General features: G+C 37.4%; 1 protein-coding gene across 4 annotated transcripts in view; it reads right to left on the bottom strand.

Annotated features, from left to right (window-relative positions):
- Positions 1–14,181, bottom strand: part of U2surp (U2 snRNP associated SURP domain containing) — a 54,826-nt gene that overhangs the window by 16,048 nt on the left and 24,597 nt on the right. For 3 of the 4 annotated variants that reach the window (XM_051140717.1, XM_051140715.1, XM_051140718.1), the window contains 7 exons: positions 11,352–11,456; positions 10,061–10,127; positions 9,821–9,984; positions 7,753–7,915; positions 7,078–7,157; positions 4,554–4,641; positions 2,682–2,804 (listed from right to left, as the gene is read on the bottom strand). In XM_051140717.1, the coding sequence (XP_050996674.1) occupies positions 2,682–2,804; positions 4,554–4,641; positions 7,078–7,157; positions 7,753–7,915; positions 9,821–9,984; positions 10,061–10,127; positions 11,352–11,456 (790 nt within the window). Of the gene's footprint in view, positions 1–2,681; positions 2,805–4,553; positions 4,642–7,077; positions 7,158–7,752; positions 7,916–9,820; positions 9,985–10,056; positions 10,128–11,351; positions 11,457–14,181 lie in introns of all 4 variants that reach the window. The other variant, XM_051140716.1, reaches the window with a different exon arrangement.

Raw genomic sequence — 14,181 nt, forward strand, 5'->3', positions numbered from 1 at the left:
TAGAAATGAAGACCTCAATGATTCAAGTAAAATTTACGGTAGTGGGTCTGTAAGATGGATGGCAAGGAGAGACACTGCACATAGGCTTGCTTACCAGTCTTGAGTTCAATCCATGGACAGAGTAAGGTGAGCAAGAGAGAATAAAGAACCCAGAGATTGTCCTCTGACCTCTTCCCGAGAGCTGTGGCAAGCACATGCCTGCATGCCGCCCATACTATGAAACTAAGGGGGGGGGCATTTTGGGAGGGGTGACAGACTGGGGAGATGGCTCAATGGTTAAGATCACTTGTTCTTGCAAGAAGACCTGGGTTCAATTCCCAGCACCCCACAGTGCTGACAACCATTAGAACCTTCAGTTCCGGGGCATTTGACTCTTTTGTCTCACCCATGGTATACATGCACACATGCAAGTAAAACACTTATACACATAAAATAAATCTAAAGCAAAACAAACTGTAGGAAGCATCACCAATAGATTCTACAAAGCAAAAGGAAGAATATCAGTTATGGAGGACAAAGTGAATGAAATACTGCACTCAAATATCAATAAGGAAAACAAATGAGTAAACAGTCATGACCACAAACATCAAAGAACTCTAGAATTTGGCAAAGCGCCCAAACCTGATCATCCACGGGACATAAGACAGTTAAGATAAGTACTAAAAGCACAAGGAACTAATTGATTCAGTAAAATAAAGGAACAGAAAATTTCACAAATCCAGAGATTTAAAAAAAACAAAACAATGCCGGGCGGTGGTGGCGCACGCCTTTAATCCCAGCACTCGGGAGGCAGAGGCAGGTGGATCACTATGAGTTTGAGGCCAGCCTGGTCTACAAAGTGAGTCAAGGACAGCCAAGGCTACACAGAGAAACCCTGTCTTGAAAAACCAACCAACCAAACAAACAAACCGATACTTAGAATCCCAACAGATATGACCAGATTAACAACCTCTCTGTGGGGCTGGAAAGATGGTTCAGAGGTTGAAAGCACTAACTACTCTCCCAGAGGTCCCAGTCCCGAGTTCAACTCCCAGCAACCACATGGTGGCTCATAGCCATCTGTAATGTGATCTGATGCCATCTTCTGGCCTGCAGGTGTACATAAAGGCAGAGCACTGTATACATAATAATAAGTTAATTTAAAAAGAAAGAAAAGAAAGAGCAAGCCTCTCTGTGGCATAGTAAAGACATCAAAAATACAAAGCAAAGCACCAGTAGTAAAAGCTTTAAGAAAAAAAACATCAGCTCATCTACAAAGGCACATGTGTCAAGAGTAACAGGATCTCCATAACCCCGAAAACAGGAAAGCATGAAAGCATGGAAAGCAAATCAAGCCCTGAAACTGCCGACCAAGAGTGCTATAGCCAACACATTTGTCTGTTAAAAGAACGGAGAAATGAGAACATTTCAAGATGAGCATGAATGAACTAAGGCAGTTTACAAGAACCAAGCCAGCACTACAAAATACATTTAGATATATATCAGAAGGAGAAGAAGCCTCAACCACAAGAGCTGGGAATAAACGAAACTTCAGGAGAGGATTGGATAAACAAAGAAGATAGGAAAGAATCCATCATATCCAACTGATATACCAGCAAAGCCTTGATCCTAGTGGGGGAACTCAAGAACAAACAAACAGAACAAACAATGAACAATTAGAATTATTACAATTAGAAAACCTTTCTCAATAATAGCCTTAAACATAAGTGATTTCAATGCATCAACAAAGTGAGTCAGACACTACTATCAGAAACAAAGATAAACGATTTACAAACTATTTAGGAGGGAAAAAGCAAGAGAATGATGATGAGCACAGTTTGGTACCACCATGCTGCATCTTCCAAGCTTACATTTACTTTAACAAAATATAAGCTGTTATATAGAGACAATGCCCAACTCACAGTGATCTGACTTACACTTTTAAAAAATTGCAATGGTGCAAAGCAATACAATTCAGTAGTAACTTTGGTTCAAATTTTGATGTTTTCTACAGTATGCCATTTTCATCATGTTGGGCAGCGGCATTTAATCACATGGGTAAACAATATCTACTGTGTTGCACTGCCACCTTTTTTATTTTATTTATTTTTTTCTGTTTCAATACCAGGTTTCTCTGTGCAGCCTTGGCTGTCCTGGAGCTCATTCCGTAGACCAGGCTAGCCTCGAACTCAAGAGTTCCGCCTGCCTCTGCCTCCTGAGTGCTGGGATTAAAGGTGTGCGCCACCACCGCCCAGCTGCCATCATTTTTTTAATACAGTTCTTCAGTAAGTTACATGAGATACTCAGTATTTTCTTTAAAACCGTGTTTCCTGTTAGACCCTTTTGCTTAGCTATAGTGTAATTTAAGCTCTGTGAAAGTTCATGCTGGGCTAGGCTAAGCTCTCAGGGTTAGTCACCTAGATGCAAGCATGCAAGGTCTCTTCAACTTCATGAGGTTTACCTACAATAAGTTTATGAAGACCCCCTCGTTAGTTGAGGGGCTTCTGTGTATTATTTGTTTTCTACTAATATATCAGAAATAAAAACAGTCACTATCACGTAAGAACACAATGAAAATCCCTGTCATATGCAACACTGACTCCTGGATTATTTAGTGGTAAACAGACGTAGTTTTCACAAAGACATATTATATACACAACATTCCTTCCCCCAGAACAGTGTTAACAGTCAAGACTACCTACTTCTGTTTCCTTTTCTTCAATAATATTTACAAGTCCTAAGAAAATATTTTGAAGTTTGATCAAAAATGGTTCTGGATAGATTGCCCAATCTTCCCAAGCTCTGAAGCAGGTCATTACACGTTGCTAAATAAATAGAAAACAGACAGTGAGTAACTAGTTGAGGCCATACGTCTCACACTTTAGTCTATGAGAACAACCACTGTGATTTGCTGAATATTTCTTTACATTGCTAGATCTTTTTTTCTAATTAAAGAAAATAACTACATGTCATTCTCAAATTTTTAAAGCAATTCAATGCTACTTTCCAAGCAAACAGAATAAGGGTCTAAAAATACTGAGAAAAAAAACCCAACTTGTTTTTTGTTAAGTAAGGTCAACTCTTAACGTTATCAGTAGTGTATGTGAAAAACAACTTCCCAGTACCTTCTGACCACTAGAAACCAAAACAATCAAGCTTTATCCTGAATCCATTCCGATCCAATGAAGCACTTCCTGGTCCAGGCTAACACTTTGCTTTATACATTGACCACATTTTCCTCTAAATTATAACTTACAACCAAAATTTAAGACTAAAAAAGGTGTCAGTGGATTTGTCTGCATACATATATAATGGGATCAGGAATAGCTTCCCAAGCTAAAGAAATTTCTCTACACAATCTTTCCACAATAGCATATTCATTTGTTCAATTCAATGTTGGGTGGAGGGTTTTGACTGGCTTTTTCTTAACAATGATCTACAACTTAAGGTCCTTGGTCTTTCTTTTAGAGGTTATTTAAAAAACAAAAAACCTTGAATAGTTCCTTTTCCTTCAAAGCAGCTCATCAAAATTAACAACCTGTCTTCAATGTGCATTCATTATTTAAACAAGAGCACCGTCCAGCATTCTCCACACTCCTAGACAGTTTACATCTTCCACACAACTCCTGAAGAGCAAGCTTTCCAATCATTACCAAGGCTATTTTTAAGCCACCTGGTGCTTCCGCCACTGTTCAGATAGTGGTAGTCAGCTGCAACACATCTGCAAACTGTGAAATCAGTGATGTCCACTCTATTTCTATCACGTTCTGCACCTGGCCCCAGCGGTGAAGAAGTGTGTCTCAAATGGCACTGTTTTCATAGCGACACACTCACACTGGGCCCTTCTCCTCTGGTGGCATCCTATGGTAGACAGCCACATGTACTCCATCTTCCCGCTTCGGGGGAAGAGACTGCAGGCCAAGCTTCAGGCCCTCCCAAGACTCTGGAAGATGGAGCTGGCTGCTGCCCTCACTCCAGCTCAAGCATGACAGGTACCTCAGCAGACTGGGGTCAGGTGGCACCTCCAGGACCTAGGCCATACCACGTGAGGCCACACATCATAGCCACTTGCTGTACTGGAGCCATTAATGCCCTGAAAATACTTTCTAAACAACCATGAGTAACCATATACCATCGTAAAATAAATGGTCTTTTGAATGTGTTGTGAGGATGTGAGGAGGAAAAAAAACAGTATTAAAATATTTAAATAAGGCACGAGGACCTCAGTTCAGCTCCCAGCACCTATATCAGTTTGCCCACTATTCCTTGTAATTCCAACTCCAAGGGGATCCTATACCTCTGGCTTGGGTACGCACCTGCACACATGTGCATTATACCCACAAAGAGATGCAAACATATAATTTAAACTAATAAATTAAAGAAATTTTAAATAAAAACATTTAGATAATTAGCATAAATCTAAAAGCTACCTGAGAAGACAATTTTAAAGAATTTTAAGAGTAGTTTCTAAAAGATCCAAGTCTTAAATATTGTACTTGTCTCACGATCCTTTATAGCCCTCTAATGCCATCCTCCATTTGACACATTGGGAAGAAACAATAAAACATACATACCTTAAAATTTTCAGATTGTAAATGGCCTTGAATTGTACGATAAGTAGCATTGAGGTCTGAAAATATCTGACATAGCTTTGTTTCAAAACTGAAATTCAAACAATATAGTCTTTAAAACAGAAATTGCTTTAAAATTCACACTTTCTTCAGCCCACTAGCCAATGAAAACCTTTCCTGGTCTTACAGATAAAGCAAATTAAGAAATTTAAAATACCAGTGTCCTGCTTTAGCAAGCAATTTTATATTCAGGATGAATTTAGCCATGTTGCCTGCTCCTTTGTGTCATATAAAAAAACAAACTTAAAAGGTAAGTTAAGTATTAAGGTAAAAAAAGTACTTGCAGAATTAAAAGTAGGGTGAGTACACATATACTTATACAGACACACAGACACACATATATAGTCTAAGCTAACCTAGGACTTGCTATGTAGCCAAGGATAACCTGGAACTTGTTATCCTCCAGCCTCTACCTTCCAAATGCTAGGCACACACCAGCACACTTGATTTCACACAGTGCCCAAGAGCTTCGGGCACACTCGACAAGCACGCTACAAACTGAACTCTACCTAGGTCCCGACTTGTATTTTCTTTTTTTGTTTGTTTTTGAAACAAGGTTTCTCTGTGTAGCTGTGGCTGTCCTCAAACTCATAGAGTTTCCACCTGTCTCTGCCTCCCGAGTGCTGGGTTTAGAGATGTACGCCACCACTGCCTGGCATGACTTGTGTTTTCAAACAGACCAGGGAATAGAAGAGGGAAAACCAGTTAGGAGATCACTATTGTAATTCAGACAATGGCAGTTTGGGCTAACAGCCAGGAAAGTGGTGCCAGTCAGCTTCTGGATATATTATAAAATATTTATCAGCAAAAAGTGCTAATGGGCAAGGTGTGGGGTTGAAGAGAAAGGGAAGTCAAGAAAGACTCCCAAGTTAGGAGTTTAGGAGATGGAAATGCAAATTAGTCTCCAGGGTCTTCTTCACTATGTACTTCAATAGGATGACCTTGAGCTACCTCCTGCCTCTATCTCTAGATTGCCAGGATCAAAGTGCGCACTACCACACCCACTTTTGAAATGTTGCTGGAAATCAAACCCAGAGCCGCTTCATGCCAGGAAAGCACTCAACCAAAAATGAGCTACAATTCCCAGCCCAGGCCATGATTCTGAATTTCCTATTAGAGTCAATTGCTCTCTCTAAGCCTGGTCTTGTAATAGACACAGAAGAGCTCTGAGGAACTCAAGATTTACATATGTATTATGGTGCCCACAACAACTGCCCCTGCTTTAGCAAACAACAACAAGGAAAATCCACAGAGCTGGAGAGATAGCTGTTAAGAGCACTGAATCCATTCAGCTCTCAGTTCTGACAACCAGATCACAACTACAATCCCAGGGGATCTGATAGTCCCTGCTGGCCTACATGGGCACCAGGCACGTGTGTGATGCACATAATACATGCAGGCAAAGCATTCACATGGAAACAATAAAAATAAGTAAGTCTTTTAAAAAATTAATACAATGATTACCGAAAGAATATAATGATGTTAAAGCTTTGCTTTCTTCTTTTACATGTCATCATTTGTGGCTAAATTGGGAAAATAATATGGTTTTTCCATTTTTAAAAAACTTCACCTATTTGTTCTACTGTCAATATTTAAGAAATAAAATATAAAGCATGGTGGTTTATACTAAAATCTTAGCACCTGGAAGGTTAGGGCAAGAAGATACAAGTTCAAGGTCAGTCTGGGTTACACAGTCAGCTCTGAGCAACCTGGGCTAAAGTTAGACCCTAGTTAAATTAAAAAACTAATAATGACCAGCTACACGGTTCAGTAGATAAAAACACTTGTTGCCACACTAGACAACTTGGGTTCAATCCCTGGGACAAGTTGTCCTCTGACCTACATTTATAGGTCATGTTCCATGTTCACACACACAAACACACAAATGCCATTAAAAAGAAAAACTGAAAAAGTTTTTTAAAAACACTGCTAATTTAGCTTACATTGGTTTAGTTTAATAAATACTAAGTGTACTTCTTCTTTTTAATTCTACTTTAAATTAAGTAGATTAAAATAATCTTTTAAAATATTTGTTATTACTACTGTGGTGTTGAGGGATGAAGTCAAAGTCAAGAAACAACTTTATGGAGTCATTTATTTCCCTCCACCTTTACCTAAGTTCCTAGATTCACTCATTCATCAGGCTTGCATGACAAGCACTTTAACCCACTAAGCTATCTCAACGACCCCTAAAATTATATTATTAATGAAGAATGCTAACAGTAATCCTCTTTTTTGTTGTTGTTGTTTCTTTTTTTTTCGAGACAGGGTTTCTCTTGTAGTTCTGGCTGTCCTGTACTCACTTGTAGACCAGGCTGGTCTCGAACTCACAGAGATCTGCCTGCTTCTGCCTCCCAAGGGCTGGGATTAAAGGAGTGTGCTACCACACCCGGCACAATCCTCTTTTTTGATCTCCTCATCCTTAAATACATCATTTCCAGAGTATCCGCTCATACATTATACTTACAATTTCCTGTAATACGAAGCATTGGCAACTTTGGCTGAAGAGTTGTACAAAACATCAGAAACCAAATATAATCTGGCAATCTGTAATACAAAATGAAGCAAAATGAAAACATTAGCTAACAGCATATCTAGAAAAAAGCCTGTATACTCATTCCTTATAGTAGTGACAGAGGCTAAGTTTAGCTATAATTTTTTTTAAATTTATGTATTTATTATATATACAGTGTTCTGCCTGCCATGAACACCTGCACTCCAGAAGAGGGCACCAAATCTCATTATAGATAGATGGCTGTGAGATACCATGTGGTGGCTGGAAAACTGAACTCAAGAAATATTGAAGAGCAGCAAGTGCTCTTAACCCCTGGACCACCTCTCCAGCCCTATTTAGCTGTAATTTAAAAGTAACTATTTATTATTAAAGTTATGAGATCCAGCATCATTACAACCACAACTTTTGCTGGAATACAATCTGTTTAATTACTCTTCAGCCAGTTTCTCAGACAGAATGAAAGTCTATACAGAAAAGATTTCATCAATCAAGCTTTTTAAATTAAAAAGCAAATAACAACAACAAAAAACCTTTTTTACAATTTAAAAAAGTTCCGATTTAGAATCAATGATTACCCCTGCTTCTCTTAACTAGATGTTCGGGAAGAGTGCAAGTCACTTCTGTTACCTTCTTGGGAAGAGGTGTCTTTAAGATGGACAACGACTCAGTAATGCAATCCACTATTTCTTCAGCAGCCTCAGCATTATTGAGACAGAAAACCATGGCATCTCCAATGTCATTTTTCCTTGGAGTTAATCCTCGCAAGATTTCCTCTAATTTATCCCGCTGTCTGAATATAAATAAAGTTTTCACTTATAAAAGATCCAAACACCCCAAATACCCCAATAATTACCACTCATAGACCAGCTTCTCGTGGCTGCTGCGCTACTACACTGTATCAGTTGCCACATTCACCTCACAAAGACTACTTTGTTTAAAAGCCATTCAGATGAAATAGTTTTAAAGACTAAGCTTTGTTAGGCTCCCCAAATTTGTTACAAAATTTCAAAGAAGTTATAGAGAGCAGAATACTTTTTCCTCAAACTATTAAAATATTCTACTTTTTTAAAATTTAGGGGAACTTTTAAATTTTGGTCATTTTTTAAAAAAAGTCTCCAAAAGTGTTCCACTCTTACTGTCTCCACCTAAAACAGTTCTCCCTATCTTTTCTTTCAAAGTATTATGTTAGCACTTTTACAAGCGATTAAGTAGGACCAGTTTTTTTCTGTAAGGAAAACATAAATATTTTAGGTTCTGCAAGCCACATAGCCTCTATAAGACAGTTCCTCTACTGCTGTAACTCCAAGGCAGCCTTACATACATATATAAAGAAAGGAGCACCATCGTGTTTCAATAAAACTTCATTTACTTGGAAGGCAAGATGGTACAACATATAAAGGCACCTGCCTCCAAGCCTGAAAACCTCAGTTTCATCTCCAGGACCCACAGGTGAAAGAGAAAGAGTCCTGCAAGTTGTTCCCTAATCTCCACATGTATACACAAATAAATGTACCCACACACAAAATATAATACGTAAATGTAGTAAGAACTTTAATTTTTATTTACAAAACCAGGAGACACCTAGATTTAGACTATGGACTAGATCTGCAGCTAAACCTAAGGGAACAAATGCACTCAACAGCTGAAGGACTCCACTAACAAACGCCCTCGCCAACAATGTACTGATGCAATGGGTATTAAGCCTTACAAGCTGTGCAATGATATAATACATGCTAAAATCTTTTAATAATTCATTTACATTTAATGTACATTGGTGTTCCGCCTGCACGTATGTCTGTGTGAGGGTGTCAGATCTCCTCCTGGTACTAGAATTATAGACAACTGTGAGCTGCCATGGGGTTACTAGGATTGAGCCAGGGTCCTCTGTAAGAACACCCAGTGCTCTTAACTGCTGGGCCATCTCTCCAGGCCCCATGCTAAATCTTTTAGCCAATATTTTTCATGAGATATGAAGAATCTCTAAACACTTATTAAATCCATGTGCTTTTTAAATATGGCTAATTCACTATATACCTATTCTAAGTGAGCGCTAATTATTTTTGAAAGATTAATTTTTATCTTGTGTTTGAGCGTTTTACCTTTATGTATGTATGTACATACACAACATGCATACCTAGTGCCTGCAGAGGCCAGAAGAGGACACTGGATCCTTAGAACTGGAGGTCCAGATAGATAGTTGTGGGCTACCACGTAGGTGCTGGGAACTGAAGCTAGGAGTCATCTCACCAGTGAGCACTAATTAATGCTTTCCTCGACGCCATCTCAGAACTACTACACACACAAACCCTATGGGAAGGCTTTGTGTAGTCAATGCCTGGCCCAACTACCTACATGGTAATTTTTCTTCTTTTATCTTGAAATCTGGCAAGAATTCTAACAGTCTCTGGGTAATATCTATAAGAACTTTAAGTACTGCAATGCTAGAGAAAGAGCTCGACTGTGTTTAGGAAATGATGACTAATTTTATCAGGAAGAGGTCAAGTTTAATATAATTACTGTGTTTACCATTGTGTTTATTCACTGTGTCTAAAAGGATATAATAAAACATCTTACTCTTAAACATACACAAGTGAAAATACTGTTTTATCTTAAGCTGAAACAGTCACTGCAAGATAACTAATGAAAGCAACCATTAAAGCAACTTTCCTGAATACGTAACAGAAAAAAATCTTACTCTTCTTTGAGTGCTCCCTTTTTACTGGGCTCCTCTACAAAAGCTTCTGTCTCCTGCTCCTCTGACATCCCATGAAGGTATGGGTTTAATGGTGGTGGCCTCCAAAAGGATCCGTTTTTGAACATACGAAAATCTTCTGTCCGCCATTTCGTTGGAGAATCTCCCTAATAATAACCAGAATGTTATTAAAACGGTCTAAACCTCACAGTTGAAGTCAACAAAGTAACTGCTCCTACTTGCCTGCAGAATAGAATAAAGCTTCCATCTGTAGTAAACATGGGCTGGTGTCTGGTTTTCAAATAAGAACCTAAGTACAACAAAACAACAACAAAAAACCATTAAGCACCATATTCCATGGGAGACAGCTATCTACTTATGAGCTACTTGTCAGCCTCACCAATTAAAAAAAAAAAAAAAAAAAAAAAAAAAAGAGCTACTAACAATTAAATAAAACAAATGAGAATTACTATTTGCCTCCTTACTTCTAAAGACTAAAAGTAAAGATCCCAGGACAAGAAGGTAGGGGAAGGGGCCGTCTTATCTTCCAGACCGTCTTAGAGACTAATGTGAACACCAGGAATGTGTGCATCTGACTGAGTCATATGATTATTTTTTAAATTTTGTTTGGTTTTGTTTGAGACAGGGTGTCTCTATGTAGCCATGACTGTCGTAGGACTCAGAATGTACCCCAACATGCTGCCCTTAAACTCAAAGACACATGCCTGCCTCTGCCTCCCAAGTACTAGGATTAAAGGTGTGGGCCATAACACCAAATTCAACATAACTGTTTTTATAAAGCACAGGTCAGAAGATGTATTAGAATATTAAAAAATTTTTCTCAATATGTAAACTTGAAAAACCTTTACCTCATTTAACATTTAAATCAATGTCTTAGATTAAAGCAATTCAGATGATAATTTCCTTTCTAACTACTTTGCTCAGTTCTAGCTTGCTTCTGACTCTTTCACTGAAAAGCACAATGAAACAGTTGTTCTCCTAGACAATGCTGAGTTGTTATACCCTAACTAAGTAAGTGATGGAAAACCAAGTTAAGCACAATCTAGTCTAGTGACTAAGACACACTTCTTATGCTGCAAAAATCTTTGTTTTTAGAATTTTATTCTTGGACAAAAATACATATGTTTATTTGTGTATGTGCATATGTTCATGCATGCCACAGAAAAAAATGGCAGTCAAAGGATAACTTTTGGGAATCTGCTCTTTCTATCACATGAGTCTGGGGACTTAACTCAAGTTGTCTTAGAAATACTTTTAATACCAAACAAGAAAAAGAGCTAAGAGGCTTTAGAATATGTAGAATATAGACATAAATCATTACTATGACCAGAGAGATGGAGGTAAGGTACTCTTTCATGACTACAGAGTTTCAGTTCTGGAAGGGGAAAAGATGTCTGAAAATAAATGGATGAATGGTGAAGTTGTATAGTAATGCGGATGTACTCGATGCTACTTAAAGATAGTTTATGCTTAACTGTTACAGATTTATGACCATAATTTTAAAAAAGCACACCTGAACATAGGATTGTTGATTTCTCTGTTCATAATCATAGCTTCAAACATTGGCCCTTCACGCACAACAAATTCTATCATTCGGTGTATCAGGGCGAGCAAATTCCTACAACAACAACACAGTTAAAGAAAATGGATTCAGACATATCCCTATATAAAACTACACTTGACCTAAGTTACTATAATGGTGCAGTTAAGAGAAAAATCATTCCGCTAACAGAATTTAATGTAAAAAAAAATAACCTGGAGCACACATTCAAGGCCTTGTGCATTAAGAGGGGACAGGGCAGTGAGGGCAGAGGAACGGGAAGGAAGGAGAGGTGAAGGAGTGTGGGAAGCCACAAGACAGCATCAGAGTTACAGAGTTTATTCTCTAAATATCACTTAACAATATTTTCAAAATGCAAAAATAAAAATTATAAATCACAACTAACTGGATGGATAGCTGCAAATATCTAAAATTAGCAACTTACAATTTGCATGTATCTAAAAATGTATACACTATGTCTGTTTTAAAAGAAAATACTCCTAATAGTTACTTTCATAATGATAATGAAATGTTATAAGTGTAACTTTAATCTGCAAAAATGTAAAACTATTTAACAATTTAAGACTTGACTTAATAAAAGACCCATCCAAACTCCTGGGTTTCTAGTACACACATACCAGATGGAGTTTTTACTAACTCTGACCTTTAATGAGGCAACATCCCTTTGAAGCACACTTCAAAATTAGTTTGGAGTTTCTAATGTGCTATCCTGCCTGTATATTATCAACCAATAAAAATTTAATATTGTAAAATCATGAGTAAATGAATTTCTACACCTTCCAAAAAAGGGGACGTGGTGACGTGCCCCACTGTAATGCTTATCTTCCAATATTTAAGCCAAAAAGATACCGGTAACTGTTTAAGTTACTTTATTGGTCGCATTCACATTTTTAAAATCTGGAAATAAAATCTTTAATAAAAGATTCCAAACTAAATTCAGACACTGACTAATGTGTCTGGCAGACATGACTCAGCTTAACTATTATACGCTGCCCTTGACTCCTCTGTCTCCCCAGGTAGCACCACGTTGGCAAGTAACAACTGGGAAAAGCAAAAGGATATTGGCTCTTGGTCTAAGACACACATAAATTACATCTTGAGTATTTTCAGCTCAATAAAGTCCATGTAATGGCTAGATTATGAGCACAGTTATGAAGACAGGTGTGGGGGGGGGGGGCGGTGCTTTCCTTCAATTCAAAGTACCTGACAGTGAAAAGTCTCTACTACTGACTATATTTTCTAAAGCTTTCAAATAAGCCAACTTAAATGGACACTAATATTTATATATAGTAAAATAAAATTAATTCTAAAGACCAAAAATTTACATGGAGGTTTAAATCTTTACAAAGGGGAAATTATACACTTAGAACTATCAATTTAACCTCATTTAAAAAAAAAAAAATCACCGAATTGTAACTTTAAAATGGTTTTACTTCACAAAAGTACTAGCTGCTGTGCAAACTGCAGTACTGCTCCCTAGTGAGAAGGCACTCTCAGCACCCATGCAGTTTGTGGCACTATTTAGAAACGGATCATGTTATTGTTACTCAGTTCTAAAATCCCCGCTGCTCTATGGCATTTTAAAACTCAGGGATGTTTTATGTGCAAATCATAATACACAACCATCGACCAGGTGGACAAATGGTATAGACCCAGAGACGTACGTGTGTGTGTGTGTGTGTGTGTGTGTGTGTGTGTGTGTGTGTGTGTGTGTGTATAACAATTTGACTTCAGTAATTTATGGAGCATGAAAAACAGTTTAACAAGTTTAAGACCAAAGGATTCATTCTAATAGTAAGTCAAGACTTTTCAGCAAAACATATACACAAAATTTTGTTTAGAAATAAGCTAAGTCACACATAAAATTACCGGACTTATTTTTTTGAATGCTACAAAAAATACATTCCCTGTGAAAGTTTTAACAGTGGAAGAAGAACCCACTATAGTATTAAATAGGCTTGAAATGGTTAAAATTTTTTATAAAATTACAAGTTTAAAGGAAGCTTAAAAATGTCTCATGATTATTCAAAATCAAAATCTGACAATTAGTTGCTGCTGATTTGGAATCAAGAGTAAAGCATTGTTATCTTACTCTTTCCTTAAGAATTATATAAGTTTCTTATTTAAAAAACTGACTTTTCTATCAAAATGAAGAGTGTAGTACAAAAATATTATATTTTAAAAGTGCATTATTTTATTTTTAAACAGTAATTATCTTATTCTGGGCAACCACAACAAAAAAAATGTCTCTCAGTTATAATAAAAACCACATTTATTGGAGTTGATCGTACCAATGTCTGGTCAAAAACTGTATACTTTCCCAATCCATCCCATGATGTTTTCCTGGTCCCCCGCTGCCGCAGACAGTTCAGCTGGTGTTGCTCACCAAGGCCAATGTCAAAGAGAATTTGGAATACTTTTGTGTTCATTTATTATCAACAGTGTTGTGTTCCTGTGTTTGGGAAAAGGCTGAGCTTGACTGAGCAAGAGCATACCTACAGCATGATTGTTCTTCATTAGCAGTGTATTAAAAAAGAAATAAAAAGGAGGAAGAAAGAAAAGTAAGGAGATCCAAACGCCTTTGTTATTATGACTAAAAGTTCCTAATACATCCAGTGTCCATGAAAGCAACTGCAGTTTCTTCTTAAAATGAATTAGGAAAAAATATATATAACTGTACCTTCAATAAGATCTAAACCCAAGATTATATATTAAATGTAGATAATCTAGAAACCAAGAGAAAGTAATAAACTGGGTCAAATTATAACACTACCTAAAATTT

The sequence above is a fragment of the Acomys russatus genome, chromosome 32 (genome assembly GCF_903995435.1).
Source record: "Acomys russatus chromosome 32, mAcoRus1.1, whole genome shotgun sequence".
Classification (NCBI taxonomy): Eukaryota; Metazoa; Chordata; class Mammalia; order Rodentia; family Muridae; genus Acomys; species Acomys russatus.